This window comes from Equus quagga, chromosome 1 (assembly GCF_021613505.1).
Source record: "Equus quagga isolate Etosha38 chromosome 1, UCLA_HA_Equagga_1.0, whole genome shotgun sequence".
Lineage (NCBI taxonomy): Eukaryota > Metazoa > Chordata > Mammalia > Perissodactyla > Equidae > Equus > Equus quagga.
In genome coordinates this window covers 2,671,306-2,688,983 of record NC_060267.1, presented here as the reverse complement: position 1 = coordinate 2,688,983, position 17,678 = coordinate 2,671,306, and the positions used below count along the sequence as shown (strand labels likewise).

The 17,678-nt window shown below is 45.1% G+C and overlaps 1 protein-coding gene across 1 annotated transcript; it reads left to right on the top strand.

Annotated features, from left to right (window-relative positions):
• The first annotated feature begins 8,492 nt into the window (after nucleotides 1–8,492).
• Nucleotides 8,493–10,691, top strand: LOC124243326 (guanine nucleotide-binding protein G(i) subunit alpha-2-like). The gene has a single exon (XM_046668939.1). It carries the CDS (start codon nucleotides 8,608–8,610, stop codon nucleotides 9,673–9,675), a length of 1,068 nt encoding a protein of 355 aa, XP_046524895.1. The 5' UTR covers nucleotides 8,493–8,607; the 3' UTR covers nucleotides 9,676–10,691.
• Nucleotides 10,692–17,678: the final 6,987 nt, after the last annotated feature.

Here is a 17,678-nt window from a genome sequence, read left to right as displayed (position 1 = left end):
GGTCTCCACCGTCTCTCACAGGCACCACTGCAAGTGACTTCAATCGCCTCCCGAGCTTCCTCTCCCACAATGAGGGCTGACGGTCAGTGAGTAGGCCTGCAGCCCACAGTAATTGGTCAAAATCCATGCCACACAGTTTGTTAAATATTTTTACTACCATCCCTGCCCACAATCCTTTCACTACATATGGCCGAAGTGATCTTTACAGGCTAAATCATGGCTCGTCACTCCCCTGATTCTCATGATTGTATCTGGCTGACAACACTTGAAACCACTCATCTCTCTTAACATCAAGAAAAGAGAAACAAGCAGGCATTACATCTTTTCTGAAGTGATGCAATGGGCCATTCACAGCACCACCGTGGAGCATTCTTGCCAAAAGCTTGAAACTGAATCTGATCATACCTCTATATCCAATTACCAGTTTACAGGAAATTGTGGCGAAGAGAGACACATTAAATGTCTTCTTGGGGATGTCAGCAGCAAAATGCAAGGGTGGAAAATTCCGTAGGACAAATGATCCAGTTTCTTCAACAAATAAATGTTGGGAGAGACAAGAGTGTGGGTACTGTTATAGAGCTAAGAATATGACTATCCATTTGCTTTGGATTCTGATTCAAACAAACCATCTATAAAAAGGTGTTTGTGAGATATTCAATTTGATGATATTAATAAATTATTGTCAATTTGTGTGTGTGATAGTGATATACAGTTGTGTTTTTAAGAGTTCTTATTTCTTAGACATACTGAAGTATTTATGGCTAAAACTATGATATCTGGAATTTTCTTTAAAATAATCTGAGATAAAGGAGTGTTAGGTACAGGTGAACCAAGATTGCCAGATGTTGAGAATGTTTTAAGCTGAATGCTGGATGTACTAGGGTGTGTCTGTTTTTATGTTGTTTACAATAGCCTCTCTACTTTTTTGTAAGTTCTGAGATTTTATAACACAGAGATGAAAGTATTAATAGAAAGAAAACCCTTCGAAGACATCCTTTTACTCTCAGAATAAGCTTTAGGCTCCTTGCCTGTCCTCCTGGTCCTGCATGGCCTGGTTCCTGCGTGCCTCTACAGCCCCATTGTGGAGCATTCTTACTGCTTGTTATGCTCCGGCCACCTGCACCCCTTTTCTGTGTCCTGAATACTGCAATTCCTTCCCACGTCAAGGTCTTTGCACTTGCTGTTTTCTCTGCCTGGCATGCTCTTCCTCCAGCAACTCATGTGGCTGTCTCAACTTTGATCTTCCAAGTTTCAGCTCAAATATCCGTGTCATTTCATCTCTGAAATCTGCCCTGAACCCCCATCAAAAATAACCCTCTGCATACCACCCACCCGCCCCGCCAGGGACTTTTTGTTATGTTACCCTGGTGATTATTCCTTCATAGCACTGACCACGCCCTGAATTGTCTGTTTTCCTCTTTTTGTTGCTAGCTTGTTTGTTTTCTGCTCCCCACTAGCTGTGAGCACCTTGAAGGCAGGAATGTTATCTCTTTTCGTGGCTGTTCCCTGGCATCAGAACAGCACCCAGCATGCAGTGAGCACTCGATAAATATATGTTGAATAAACAAATGGGATATTGAAAATGAACAAACAACCAGGGAAAAGAGCCAACGTCAGAGAACTTGAGTTGGCTAATCAATTGAGTGCTACTTCAAACTGAAAACCTAGACAGTCAGAAGTGGAGGATGACCCAGATTCCCTAGACGGAAATGAGGCAGGAGCACAACCTCAGAGGGTTCGAAGATGTTCCTCTCAATTGGGCCAGAGATGATTACTCTCTCATGAAACCCAGAATTCTCGGAGTAGTGGGGTCATCATGTGGCTAGATCTGAGCGGTACATGGTATCTAAATACATCAATACCACCCCCTCACTTCACCAGCTAAAAGGTGCTGCAGGAGGCAGAGCACAGCTGGGCTCACGTAACTTCTCCCGCCCCCTAGGCCTTACTCCCTTAGAGGTGCATGAGATCGCAGGCCTCTCAGAGACTAAGATTCACGGACATCTGAACTCCTGGAAGTAAACTGGCATATCAGAGTAGGAATGAGCAAGAGAAAGCACCAACACATTAACACGGCAATAAGTCCTGTTATTGTTATCCTTACAAGTATTACCAGGTGAGACTTAGGGAACCACAAGCCCAGCTTCTTCCTGATTTATTCCCAGAAGACTGGGCCCAGTTCCAAAATTGAGAATCTCTTCTAACCTGGGACCTGGATTCCTGACTTGAGGGTGATGGCAGTCACAGTCCTGATAAAACAGCAGTTCTCTGGCTTCCTCCTCTAAGAATGCCTTTCCAAGATCACAAGCTGGCTGGACAATTCTGGCACATCCATGGCAGACCAGACAAACTGAGCAAGGTTTGCAGATGGTGCACTGGCATAACAACTCAAAGTTAAAACTGTCACCCAGGTCACCAAAGTGTCACACATCCTGGGCCCGTCCCATCAGATAACGGGGAAGTGTGTGGATATAAACTCCAGCAGCTCAGGGAGGCCCCTGATGAAAATTGGATTATCCCTTGAATTCTTCACTTTATCGTCATATTAGAACTATTCACCCATGCCACATCACAACCACTAGATTAGGCAGAGTTTATTTCCTGCTCCAGTAATGTTGGGGATGGTCATCTGACTGGATTTGGCCAACGGAATCTTCATGACATTATGCAAACAGAAGTTTAAAATATGCTTGCATGCTTTGGCTGGGCCTCTTGCACTCCTGCCCTCTGCTATGAAAAGACTGTGTCCTAGTTTGCAGAATGAAAGACATGTGGAAACTACATGCCTGAAACTAGAGCAGCAGCCTGAAGCCTATAGCAGAACAGCCCCAGCCAACCCAGAGCCCGATGAACAGGCACTGTTTTAAGACTCTGAGATCTGGGGGTAGTTTGTTACACAGCATTATCGCAGGACTTGTTAATCCTCAACATGGAACTTCAAGAATCAAAGCTCTGTCCCCTTCTTCAGTGAACTGTCATTGTTACCTGCTCAGTTGAGGAAGGTTTCAGTATGTCAGCAGTCCATGGATGATGAACCAGGGCTCATCCAATGAAAACTCCCCAATTATGCAAAGTATAACTAATGCAGGCTATAAAACTCCATCAAAAGAGACCTATGTCCTTTTTCCTTTGGAATCTGGAGAATTAACCTATGCTATCCCTGATTTGCCTGATCAAGAAGGTATTTTGGTGGCCTCAGCACAGGTTCTCACTAGTATTCCAAGAACTTCAAAGCAATTTTGCAATAAAGTTCTTTTAAGAGCCCTGTAGTGAGTTGATACTTTGTTCTCCAGTACTCTGCTCCTGCAGCCCCTGCAAATGGAGGTAAGTCATTGATAAGTACTCCTAGCTCACAGATTACTTCCTACAAGAGCTTCCAAACTATGTCTTCCTATTGTAGATTATGCTATTGGCCCAAATTCTTGGCCCTAACTTTCATCAACACCCTTGGTCATGGGACTTTACAGTTCCTCCCACTAAAGGGGCATAAATAGTTCCCTGCCACTTGTCTTTGGATTGGACTTGCATTGGTCAATCAAATAAGGAGGACATGCCAATTTGGCAGTTCTGAGCCTAGACCTTAAGAGACCATACATTTTTACTCTCACCCCCTTACATCCTTGGAGGAGGAGAGAGGTACTGGGAGCAGAGGCAAGGCAGGATCAGCAACGCCATCTAGACAAGTCAAACCCTGGTCAGTGGACTCCAGATGGCCTGCAGACTTGAGAGCCAAATGAACGCTTGTGTATGACGCAGAGATTTGGTGGATGTTTGTTACACAGGATTTTTTGACCATAAAAAACTGACATACATCCCTACCTGCTATTTTTTTTTTTTTTCGGCTGAGTAAGATTTGCCCTGAGCTAACATCTATGCCAATCTTCCTCTATTATTTAGTATATGGGCCTCCAGCACAGCATGGCCACTAACAGAGTGGTATAGGTTAGTGCCTGGGAGCTGAACCCAGGCCGCCAAAGTGGAATACACTGCACTTAACCAGTAGGCCACTGGGGCTGGCACCCTTCCTGCTATTTAAAAAAAAAAAAAAATTTTAGGCTCCTGTCATTTATCTACATCACTTTTTACACTTACTTATTGATAAGACCTCTTTATATATTAAAGATAGTGAACCTTGTCATAATTTTTGAAAGAATCTTTTTCCAATATCTTTTTTATCTTTTAAATTTGCTAAAAGTAGCGTTTTGAGTATAATTTTTTAAATTTGATTTAATAAGCCCCATTAATCTATTCTTTATGATGTTGCCTGTTAGTTTTATATTTACAAAATTGGTCATCAACCCAAAATCAGTTAACTACCTCTATTTTGATTGAGACATATTTACTTACATATTCAGGTCCTTTATATAAATCTGGAAATTTTTCTACAGTTACGCCTTTGTGCCTTGCCTCTGTTCCAGTTAAGGGCAGAGTTCTTATTTGGGAATATCTATATTTCTTAGGTTTTTATTTGAGGACGTGGAGGTGGAATTCATGGGTCACATTCTATCCAGCTAAGATATTAACAGAATACAAGATTAGGTGCTGGAAATTTTTAATTAGGAGTCTGGAAACAAGTAAAAATACTCTAGTAATTTGTGAAGTTATACTGGTTTCCTTTTTCATCCTTTATGTTTCTGTTTTGGCCTTTTTGGTAACAGCTTCTTGAAGGACGAAGGCCTTATCTGAAAGGCTAATCCTCTGATCTGCTCTTCCCCAATGCCTCAGCAGCATCCTGGCTCCTGCATCCATTTAAGAAAAGAGTTCCCAAAAAAGCTGCTCCAGGAGAGGCCACCAATGGCAGGAGAGAAGGAGAAACATTGGTCATCAAGAGCATCTCTAAGGGAAGAAAATACCTTTGTCAAGCATGTTCTCAAATCTTCAAGTCTAGAATAATCAAGACCAACCCCACAGTCCTAGTGGGTGAGGCAAATTGCATCCTTTGAGCTATTTGTTGGACTTTGACATCTTCTAGGTTTCAGCAGATGCCTACTCCAGAAGGAGATCAAGTGGGAACAGAGGAGCCTCCTCTCCAAGCAATCCTCTCATTTTTTGTATTCATTAATTAAGCAAAAAAATATTGAGAACTACAAGGTCCTAGCACTGGGCTCCGGCTGATGGTACAACCATGAGCAAAGCTCCTGCCATCCCGGAGCTTAGAGTCTGCGGAGAGGGAGACAGGCAGTAAGTAAATTAATGTACTAATGAATATAACTCAGTCAGTATTTAACCGGCATTTCCAGGGCATCCTAGGTGCTGGGAGCTGCTCTGCATGTTGGGAAGGTTTGGTGAACAAGTCAGGCAAAAGTTCCTGCATCTTGGAGCTTAATTCTAACAGAGATGGGGAAATGATAGCCTAGATTGATTGATTGATTGATTGATTGATAATAAAATTCCACGAAGGAAAGGAAAACAGTTGTTTGAGAGCATACGACAAACAAATCTGATCAAATCAAGAGAAGCTGCAAAAGCTTGGTAGGGCAGCTCAGAACATAGACCCTGGAGCTAGGATGCCAAGATGCCAATACCAGCTGCTGGTCAGCCACTGTGCGCCCTTGTGTACTTCACAACTCTCCCTGCTTCAGTTTCTTCATCTGTAAAATGGGTATAATAACAGTATTATTAAGTGGATTATGTAGGTTAATATTTGTAAAGTATTTAAAGTAGAGCCCGGTCCATAATATGCACATGGAAGGATTTTTACCAAAAAAAAAAAAAAAAATGTTCAAAGGAGAAAGAAATGTGTCCCACAGAGAGGGAGCAGAATGTGCAGGCTCCCAGGGCTGATGCTCGCACACTCTGACAGAGTCACCATCCGTTCTGATTGGCCAAAGCACATGATCTATGCTTCAACTCTGAGCCTTGCAGATGTTCCTGAAAAGAGGGAATTGAAAGAGTAGGGGCCTAGAGCTTAAAGAGCAAGGGCAGTTAGAAGGAGCGTGTTGCAAGATGAGGTTGAATGAGAACACACAACCCCCTGGGAACCAGGGCCAGAACAGGTGAGGAGAGTGAGGTGACCAGGTACAAAATGAAAGGAGGCACTCACTCCCAGGATCAGGCACGCACCATCTGTACAATGCCGAGAGTGAGTGCCTCCTTAAATTTTGCACACCAGGGACCCCACTGGCCTCCTCGTAGTGTAAGCCCCGCTGGAGGCCATTGCATGGAGCTTGCTTATTTGATGGGGGCAATGAAAAGCCACTGAAGCATTTTGAAGGGTGAAGGAGGTGGATGTCATGATAGCATTTGCACTTCGAAAAGTTCTCCCTGGCTATCCAGACAAGGAAGAAGCTGGCCAAGAAGATCCAGTGTGGGCAGCAGATGGTGCTTAGAAGAAGCAATGCCTGGCTGGGAATGCAGATCATTCACTGCTCCAGGGGATTCAGGATTGCTATGAAGATCATATGTGCTCCCTGGAAAAACTCGCCCAAATATGCATCACTGGCCCTCACAGCCCATTCACACTTTAAATGCTATCTCTTAGGACTCATGTGGCCCGGGATCCATGGCTACCTGGGGCCCAGCTCCTAAGCCAAGAATAGTCCTGGACAGCTACAGGGCCTTTGAAACCTGGTCCAAGAACCTGGACGTTAACATCATCACTCTCCAAAGAGAGGGCAATAATGTGGAAGTAGGGACAACCCAAGAACCTCTGGGAATAGCTCAGAATCCCAGTGATTGTACCTGGGCCTCCAGATCCCGTGTCTGAGAGGGTTGAAATCTAAACTGTAGAGTTAGGAAGATTTTGGTTGCAAGTAACAGAAAATTCTATCCCAATTGGCCTAAAACATTGATTAATTATGCCACCTGACTAAAATAGAGAGCAGGTTTGGGGCACAGTTTAATCTGGAACCCAGCTCCATGTCAGAGATCCTCTAAACTTTGTCCTCCTTGTATTGGCTTCATTCTTAGGCTGAATTTCTTCATGGTAATGAGCTGCCCACAACAATAACTGGTGTTACAATCTTTCTCATTCACATCAGGAAGAGATAGTATTCCTTTCTTCAATTATTGATCAAAATTTGTGAGCTTCAAAATGATTGGACCCCCTATCAATGAATCTTCACGGCCAGGTTAACTCCACTGATCCTGTGTTGGCTGAACCATTCATTGTGGCAAAGACATGAACACCCTCCATCCTCATCCTTCCCTGCTCCCGTCCTCCTTACCTGACTTTATTTTTACTCTATAGATCTGATCATTCACTCTATTATGTACTTGTAGGGGTTTATTTGTTGCTATATTCCATTAAAAGAAGGTAAGCCCCACGAGGGTAGAGACTTTGTTTTGTTCCCTGTGCCTGGCACAAATAACTATTTGTTGAATGAATGGATGGATGGATGGACGAATGGATGGATGGATGATGGATGAGGGATGGATGGATGAATGGATGGATGGATGGATGAATGGATGGATGGATGGATGATGGATGAGGAATGAATGGATGGATGATCTGGAGTAGTGTGAGTAGTGAACGGCTATTGAGGAAGTGGAGGACAAGCACAGACTGCTCTCACAGTAAAGTTAGCTATAAATGAAAGAAGAACGACAGCGCTATGGAGACGTTGAAGGTGAACTTGAGGCAAGGTTTCTTTTTGTAAGACGAGAGATTTCTACATATTTATATGCTGAGGAAAGAGATCCAGAGAGATAGTTTGATGTGTGAACTGCACACTCTTTTCCTAATTAATGTAACTGGAAGGATAAATGGGGTTCCATCTCTTATTTCAAGAAGCAAAGTAAATCCATCTTAACCCTTATCTTGTTTTCCTTGAGTGACATCTAGAGTTGGGTCAGAAGTACTAAACCTTTTCTAGTTCTGCATTATCTCAAGATTATCATTTGCATGGATGGGTGTTTCCCAAACTATTTTCTGTGAAACAAAGACAGAAGATGCTGCTAAGTGATAAAGCTAACATGTTTTTGGATCAAACAACTTCTGGAAACAGGTTAAACAAAGTTAAAGAGTTATTTTAATGCAGAACTTCACCAAGCCCTTGATATTCTGATATGGAGTAAAATTCTTCAGCTAGAAGATATTAGTCTTCATCATTTCCCAAACTTGTTAAAGAATAAAACAGTTTTATAAGTTAAAAAAAAAACTATTAACATGTTGGGGAAATGCTAATATTCCATGAACCAAGTGAGAAACGCTGGTGTCAATAATATGTTTGCTTTTTGCTCGGGAGCAAGGTACCCTTTTGTGTGTGTTTAATGCTTGCTGTCAAGTCCCAAGCATCTGTATTATTATGGTGACCACATAGTCTTAATTTGGAGTCAGCTTCAATTACTTGGTCCCATTGTCCCTCTAAGCACTTCAGAACTTTTCAGGATTTGTTGCCCAATTTTTGATTCAGAAAATACATTTACTACATATACAGAAAAATAGTTTGGTCAATCAAGAGGACACGGATTTCCATAGCTAAGAAATTGTTTCTGGAGCCGTCGGTGCGCTGAGGCCTGGAAGGCACCGCCCGCAGACGCTGGGAACTGCCGACTCGAGAGCTACCCGTAGAGGGCCGGCGGCGGGAGCGGAGTGGGTCGGGCGGGGCCGAGCCGGGCCGTGGGCCGTGTAGGGGCCGGGCGGCGGCCGGGCCGGCGGACGGCGGGATGGGCTGCACTGTGAGCGCCGAGGACAAGGCGGCGGCCGAGCGCTCCAAGATGATCGACAAGAATCTGCGGGAAGACGGCGAGAAAGCGGCGCGGGAGGTGAAGTTGCTGCTGTTGGGTGCTGGGGAGTCAGGAAAGAGCACCATTGTCAAGCAGATGAAGATCATCCATGAGGATGGTTACTCAGAGGAGGAATGCCGGCAGTACCGGGCAGTCGTCTACAGCAACACCATCCAGTCCATCATGGCCATTGTCAAAGCCATGGGCAATCTGCAGATTGACTTTGCCGACCCCTCTCGTGCGGACGATGCCAGGCAGCTGTTTGCGCTCTCCTGCACGGCCGAGGAGCAGGGCGTGCTCCCTGAGGACCTGTCTGGCGTCATCCGGAGGCTCTGGGCTGACCATGGTGTGCAGGCCTGCTTTGGCCGCTCTCGGGAGTACCAGCTCAACGACTCCGCCGCCTACTACCTGAACGACCTGGAGCGCATCGCCCAGAGTGACTATATCCCCACACAGCAGGATGTGCTACGAACCCGCGTGAAGACCACAGGCATCGTAGAGACACACTTCACCTTCAAGGACCTACACTTCAAGATGTTTGATGTTGGTGGTCAGCGGTCTGAGCGGAAGAAATGGATACACTGCTTTGAGGGCGTCACAGCCATCATCTTCTGCGTAGCCTTGAGCGCCTATGACCTGGTGCTAGCTGAGGATGAGGAGATGAACCGCATGCACGAGAGCATGAAGCTGTTTGACAGTATCTGCAACAACAAGTGGTTCACGGACACGTCCATCATTCTCTTCCTCAACAAGAAGGACCTGTTTGAGGAGAAGATCACACACAGCCCCCTGACCATCTGCTTCCCCGAGTACACAGGGGCCAACAAGTACGACGAAGCGGCCAGCTACATCCAGAGTAAGTTTGAAGACCTGAACAAGCGCAAGGACTCCAAGGAAATCTACACGCACTTCACGTGCGCCACCGACACCAAGAACGTGCAGTTCGTGTTTGACGCCGTCACCGACGTCATCATCAAGAACAACCTGAAGGACTGCGGCCTCTTCTGAGGGGCAGCAGGGCCTGGCAGGATGGGCCACTGCTGACTCTGCTCCCCCCCAGCCCCTGAGGAAGATGTGGGCAAGAGGACTACGCTCCCCACCTTTCCCCCCTTGGCCGCTTTTCCCCTCTTTCCTCTCTCTGTTCTTGGCTCCCCCATCCCCTCCCTCACCTCCAGAGACTTGGGGGAGGGGCTGCCACAGGCATACCTGTTTGAAGCCTGCCCTTGTCCAGGTGCCAGGAATGGCTGCGGTACCCCCTCCTGGGCATCTGTTCTGGTTTTAACTGTTGTCTTGTTCTCTCATGGGGGAGGGGAGCACATGCTGAGTCTCCCAAGGCCTGCGTCTGGAGGGGCACCCACTTCTCCAGCCTGGGACCCCTGGCTTCACCCAACACCAGCCCCTGACCCAGCCCGAGTCCAAATGTTTACAGGGAGCCTCCTGCCCACCCCACCTCCCCAGCCGCTTGGAGGCCCCAAAGGAAAAAACACAAGAAGCGTGAGACGCCACCATTCCTGGAGACCACAGTCCATTCTAGTAGCTTTTTAAAAAAATGAAAGTAAAGGAAAAAAAAAAAGAAAACTGCAGACCTAGTAAACTTTTTAGAGAAAATCTATTTAAAACTGTCAGATCCTGACCAGCACCCATCCAACCCCCTTCCAGTGATTCCGTGCCTTCAGTGTGTCTGCGTGTTTACACCCATCCCTCCGCTGGCTGCCCCCTGTGCGGGTGGCACCCCTGCCCTGCCCTCCACAGAATTGGGCTCCAAGGGCTGTTCCAGACAACTGCCAACGTCACTGAGGGCCCCGCCCCAGCGGCCCTGGGCCCTGGCTCCATTAACCCACATGTAGCTCCTTAGCGCTAACCTAGGAACCGCTGCTGCCTGCTGAGGGGCCATGCCCCTCATGCCCTCGCCCCAGGCCCGGGTCCTTCAGCGTTGAACACTTCCTTGCTTTTTTCACATGTTTTATGGAATTGTTCACCTGGTTTGAAATAATAAAATGTAGAAAGAAAAAATAAAAAAAAAATAAAAAAAAAAAAACAGAAATTGTTTCTGCTATTTATTAAAAGTCATCAGATAACTAAGTAATTTCCTGAGAGAAAGTACAAAAGGCAGCTCAGAGAAATGTAAAGTCTTGTAGGTTATGGTCTTAGTCTACTTCTTAATAACTATGTGTTTTTACTAGAAATATGTAACCTCCTCAAGCCTCAGTTTTTGTATCCACAAGAACACAAAATCATTACACGATACCTTGGCTGACTACTACTCAGCCATTGTAAGGATTCTTCCGGTCTGTGCAAAAATGCTCTCTTATCAGTGAGCAAGCCAGCCCTTGCCCTGCCAAATCCATGGTCCTTCCCAGCTTGGTTGTTCTTCTTAGCATCCTCACCGTCTGACATACTTGATATTTACTTTTTTTGTGGCAAGAATATTTAACATGAGATCTTCCCTTAACGAATGTTTAAGTGCACAACACAATATTGTTAACTACAGGCACTATGCTATACAGCTGATCTCTAGAATTTATTCACCTTGTATAACTGAAACTTTATACCCACAGAACAGCAACTCCCCCCTCCCCCAGCCCCTGGCAACCACCATTTTACTTTCTGTTTCTGTGAGTTTGACCATTTTAGATATCTCATATAGATGAAATCATGCAGTATTTGTCCTTCTGTGAGTGGCTTATTTCACTTAGCATAATGTCCTCCAGGTTCATCCATGTCATTGCATATTGCAGGATTTCCTTCTTTTTTGTGGCTGAATAATGTCCCATTGTGTGTCTACACCACATCTTCTTTGTCCATTCATCTGCCCATGGACATTTGGACTGTTTCCATATCTTGGCTACTGTGAATAACACTGAAGTGAACATAGGATTTCTATCTCTTTGAGATCCTGATTTAGGTTCTTTTGGATACATACCCAGAAATGAGATTGCTACATCACATGGTAGTTCTATTTTTAATTTTTTGAGGAACTTCCATACTGTTTTCCATAGCAGCTGCATCATTTTGCATTCCCACCAACAGGGACAAAGCTGCCAATTTCTCCACATCCTTGCCAACACTTGTTATGTCTTGTCTTTTTGATAACAGCCATCCTAACAGGTGTGAGGTGATATCTCACTGTGGTTTTGATTTGCATTTCCCTGATGATTAGTGATGTTGAGCACCTTTTTATGTATCTATTGGTCATTTGTATGTCTTCTTTGGAGAAATGTCTGTTCAAGTTCTTTGCCCATTTTTTAGTCAGATTATTTGGTTTTTTGCTACTGAGTTGTGTGAGTTCTTTACATATTTTGGATATTAACCTCTTATCAGACATGCTTTGCAAGCATTTTCTCCCATTCCCATAGGTTGCCTGTATATTTACTTCTCTATTTGTTTATAGTTTGCATCCCCCCAACTAGAATGGTCTTCTCACCTGGTTAACTTCTAAAATAGAGCCTTACATAACAAGTAAAACAAATCAATCTTTGTTGGCTAAATGAATTCAAAAAGCAATGTGATCAAATTAATGGAAACACTTGGAAAGTGATATTAGAATAAATCTGCAGAATTGCAACTAATATCAACAAAATCAGGTGCATGTGAAAGTTCAATATGTATTTCTAACCAATCATTGATAACTCTGGGAAATAACTGCCAGGGAATAGTCATGTGGGCTATTGCAGCCACAGAAGACTCTAGGTCAGAGGAGATCATGAAAAAATGTAGAGTTTGACTGGAAATGGAAGAGTGAAGAGGGCGTAGCCAAGGGACAAAACAGCATATACAAGATTCTGAAAGCAGAATCAGCCTGTCTTATGAGGGGGCTTTAAAAAATGGCCCGATCTAGAGGACAGTGCATGCGTCAAGGGCTAGTGAGAGACGGATTTGTAAACTCAGCCACTTGTTCAACAAAAGCTTGCTGAGCACCCACTCCTGCTGGACTCTGCACTGTTCGGACTGGTGATGGTAGAGGACCTGCTGATGGCCCTTTGAACGTCAGGCTAACGATTCGGAAAATGCTCGTTCTAGCCCATGGGGTTGTTTTCAGAATTAACAAAATAGCTCGCATACTCAGCACGCTCCGAAAGCCACTATACCCCGTGATGATACAAACATCTGTGTCATGACCAGCTGGAGACTGATCGGCTGAAAGCTTCGTGCTACACCATGCTTTTAACCAGCCGGCCACAGACAATACATGTCTGAAGATCACACAGTGTGTCAGAATTTAGAAAGCACAGTTGTGGGGAAAGTCGAAAAGCCATAAAATAGATTGAGCACCATCCAGAAACAGACCTGTTTCATGCTTTAAGGACAGAAACTGCTAGAAATAAGTAATAAACTCAACCTTTCCCAGATGGGACCCAGACTCTAAAGAAGAATCTGTTCTGAAACTAATGAAACATTCTTCGGTCACCTCCCTGAGAAGCTGCCGAATGGAAAATTGCAAGTGACTAAAGGAAACTGATAGCTGTCTGCAAAACCCAATATCGACAAAAAAAACGTAAAAAAGCAAATCTATGTCATGTTCCGTGGTGCACTCTTCTGCCACAAATTAACCAGTTCCAGGCTCTCATTGAATGTTGGCAGCACAAAGATCAATGAGGCGCCATCCCTGCTCTCCACGAGCTCTTGATCTGGTGAGAGAGTTAGAAGAGGCAGTCCAAGGGTGCAGTGTGTGTGACAAAGGGCATATCATGAGTATTTTGCAGGGATTGTGGTAGCAAGAATTCTGAGGAGAAATCTACCCAGGCAAGACTGGGGGTAAGAATAAGAGAGGTGCCAACAATGAATGAGTAGGTAGGGTCACAAACTGTTTGCACAAGTCCCCTGTTCTCGTGAAGATGGTCAGGAACATCATCTAGAAGCAAGGGACAGTTGAGCCAAGACATGAGTGAAAGAAGCCAGTTGTGCCAAGAACCGGAGGAGAGCGCTCCAGGGGGAACAAGCAGCAAGTACAAAGGCCCAGACAGTGGACTTGAATGGTTCAGAATCGGAAAGGTCAGCCAAGAGATGAGGTCGGTGAGAAAGGCCAGGCAGTTCCAATAGGACCTTCTAGGCCAAATAATAAGGCTTATTCTCAGTGCAATGGAAGCCACTAAAAGATAGCAAACAGGAAGGGCTATGCTTTGACCTGCACTTTCGAGTTCTCTCTGGAAACTGATGAGCCCAGGTTCAGGGCAGGAGGGGCGTGGAGATGATGCGAGCAGTCAGCGGGGGCTTTTGCAGAGAGGCCAGCGACATGGCCCAGAGTACACTAACACAGGTGGGAGAAGCAGAAAGATTCGGGGTATGTTTGGGAGGTAGAACTGAAAGGACATGATGATGAATTTGGCTTGGGGTATGAGGGAAGAGAAGAAATCGAGACTAACCCTAGATGGTTGGCTTTAGCAATTGAGAGGGTGGTAATTTATCATATAGTGATAATTACTCTTGCTTTATAGTTTTATGACGTGCCAGTCATGAGTCTAACTACTTTACATATATAATATCTCATTTAATCCTCATAAATAATACTACAAAACAGGTCCTGTTACCATCACTCCTATTGCACAGAGAAGGCAAGAGAGGACTAGAGAGATGAAGCTCCCGCAGCCTTTACAAGACAGCCTGCACTGGAACCCAGGCTCTGCCGGCTCCAGAGTCTATGCTGAACTGTGATGTCACTCCATCTTGTTTTCCAAGTTGCTGAAGACTAGACGAGGAGCTGATTTTAGAAGAGAAAACAAAATTTTTGTTTTTGACATATTATGTTTGAGATGCTTACATGGAAACGTCAAGTACACAGTTGGATGTACGAGTACAGAATTTAGCGGACAGGTCAGCCTGGAGACATTAATGGAGTCAGCAGCACATGGACAGTGTTTAAAGCCATGGGGTTGAACTGGATGTAACAGCAAGCTCTAATAGAAACTTGGAGAGGCCCAAAACCAAGCCCTCGGGTCCTCCTATCTGTAGTTTTCAAATAGAAGCTCACTTAAGAGACTGCAAAGCAGCACCCACGTGAGGTTGAAAGAAGCTAGAGGAAGGTGGATTCCCAGAACCACAGTGATTAAAATGTTGGCTTTATTCTCAGCCAGGCTCTGTCCTCATGGTAGCAACATGGCTGCAGCAGTTCAGCCTGCAACCCTTCAAGCTTAAGGCTCATAGAAAAGAGAGAGACTCTCTCCCCAGGGAGCAAATCCTGGAATGCACTTTGATTGGACCTTTTTGGATCACAGGCCATTCCTGAATTTTGCACCAATCCTTGCAACCAGGGAGCCCCAGGGTAGGGCCCCATCCATGATACATGGATGAAAAGCTGAGACACCACCATCCACTGTAGCTTGTACTTTGCAGGAAATTATCACCAAATCTTGTAAATTATCGTAGCTAAAAAGGCGTAGAGGGGCCTGATTTCTATGAAGAGAAAGCTTTCTCCAGTTCCTGAGTCTCAAAATATCATCTTACCATGCAGAGGCTACTGAAGCTGTGGCTGTTCGTCTCCAGCCCCCGACTGTGCCTCCTCAGCTAAGCCCCTGTAAGCCTGAGCTAAACTAGGCGGGACGCACTCACAAATGATATGGGGAAGTGGAAAACAGAAAATCACCAGAGCCTCATTTCGAATCAACTGCTTTGAAAACAGTTCCGTTTAAAGGAAATGCAACCGCATGGTTGGGAAGCCATTTCACCCACTCCTTTGTAAGAGTTTCTATCCTGTCACAGAGGCTGAGGTTAGGAGCCAGCCCTGGCTAGGGTTTCCAGCATCCTAGGCAGCAGGCGTTTGTAGTTAGGTTCAGGTAAGATTGCAAACTTATTATTAAGTAAATGGCCCATAGGACATTTTGAGGTATACATCTCAGAAAAAGAAAGTGTAAATGGAATAGACGCATGAAAAGATGATCAACTTAACAAGTTGTTGGGGGAATGCAAACTAAAACAATGGGATGCCATTTTCAACCATCAGGCCAGCAAAAATGGAAAATAGCAATAAGATCCAGTCCTGGCAGGAATGGGGGGAATGAGCAATACAAGAGCTATGAAAAATAATGTGGCAGTATTTAGCATATCTTCTGACCCTGCAATCCTGCTTCTAGAAAGCACTCCTATAAAATAAAAGCGCAGACCAGGATATACGTACAGGGATGCTCCTTATAGCCTGTTTGTATGGACCAAAAACCAAAACAACAGACTGGAGTGATGGAATGAAGTCTGCTGCACACATTCCATGGAATATTTTGCAGCTCCTAAAATGAACTTGATGTATATACATACATACTTGGACGGCTGTCCTTGACACGTTAAGTGGAAAGAGCTGGTTGAAGGATAGAATAAAGGGCGTCATACTATTTTTGTTTCTGAAAAGGGAAAGATATCTATGCATATTATTTTTATTGTTGTTGTTGATAAAAATACAAAAATTTGGGGAAGAGCCCTAGCAAACTGACATCAACGGGAAGGCAGAGGTAGGGAGGCAGAGAGAAGCGATTGTTTTTTCTCTATATGCTGGGGTATTGTTTCAATTTTACAGCAAGCGTATATTATTTATATGATTTTTTAAAACCCTAATAAACTATAAAAGAGAAAAGCAAGGGAATGACTCTGAGAAAACAAGGCCCCAAGAAGCCAGCAAGGCTGTGTCAAGAACGCATTTGGAAGGGAATCTGCTCCAGCCATTGAAAGCACCCAAAACCATGACACGGAGAACAGGGGGAACCGGAGCTGCTCAGCCTGGAGAGAGACCAGGTGGGAGGAGGGGAGGAAGCTGAGATGGAAGCAAGAGGAAATGAGCGCTGTCTGCAAATGTTGACTGTGTGGCTGTGTCACCTGACAGTGTTCTCCCCTCTCTCTGAGCAGGGAGCCCTCGATGTCTAGCTGGATGCGTGGCTACCCCAAATCCAGACTGCATTTTCACTTCCTTGCAGCTGGCTGTGACTCTGTAACTAAGTTCTGGCCTGGTCTGTGCGCACAGAGGGTGGTCGTCACTTCCAGCTGAGCCTTTAAGAGGAAGGGGCAGAACCTCCTCTTCCCCAGCATCCTCCTAAAGACTCCACCTGTCCTGTGGGAGGCGGGTCAGAATCACTCTAAACCCCGAGTTTGGGAACTAGGAGAAATGTACGATAAGTTTCAAGAGGACAGATTTCAGACCAATAGAAACAGTTTTCCAAAAGCAGGATTATTTACAGATACAGAGGGCTCTTCTCAATGTAAGCATACGCTAGATGGGAGCAGTGTTACGAAGAAGGGTCTAGTATAAGATGCAGAGTTGGACCATGTGGCCTGACTGGTCCTTTCAAATTATGAGATTCTATGCTCCTATGAAGTCCAAATTTCAAAGCATTTCTGTGTTTGGCCAAAAGGAAATGCTAGAATCTCACTACAATGCCCTTTTCTGAGTCCTCGTTCACTACAAATCAGTAGAAACACAAAACCTTAGAGTCGTCTCAGACTGCTTCCTCCGCACCCATCCCTCCTTAACCAGTTGGTCACCAAATTCTACCAATTTTACCTCCTGTCTTCTCCCCAATCCATTTCCCCTTTCCAGCCTCACTGCCACTGTTGTTTGCCATTGTTTCCTTCCAAAAATATTTCCTGAGTGCCTGCTGTGTGACAAGCACTGTGCTGAGCACTGAGGACACAACGCTAAGTAAGTCTCTGGCTGTGCCTTCAAGAAGGAGATGAGCAAGGAGGCAGAAACCTATAAGACGACGTGGTAACTGCTGTTCTGGAAACGTGCTGTGCGAGGGGCCTGGAACCCAGGAGGGAGCCAGGCTGGGAGGAGGGCACCAAGGAAGCCTTGCTGGGAGAGACGACACCTGAGCCGAGTCCTACAGGATACACGACCTTAAACTCCACTCCTCAGGGCAGCGTGGCCTGATGGCCACTCCACCGCACTTTCCACGAGGCTCCGTCAGTGCTCGCATTTCACCGTGTGACTGTTTGTCTACTATCTCTCTTCCTAGGTCCTACATTGCTGGAGAGATACTGAGTTTTATTTATCGTTATTACCTCAGCCATGACCGTGTGCCTAGCAGATAGTG

Excerpts from the sequence above, each read along its gene's own strand:
- LOC124243326 (XM_046668939.1), top strand. The coding sequence starts at position 8,608 with ATGGGCTGCACTGTGAGCGCCGAGGACAAGGCGGCGGCCGAGCGCTCC.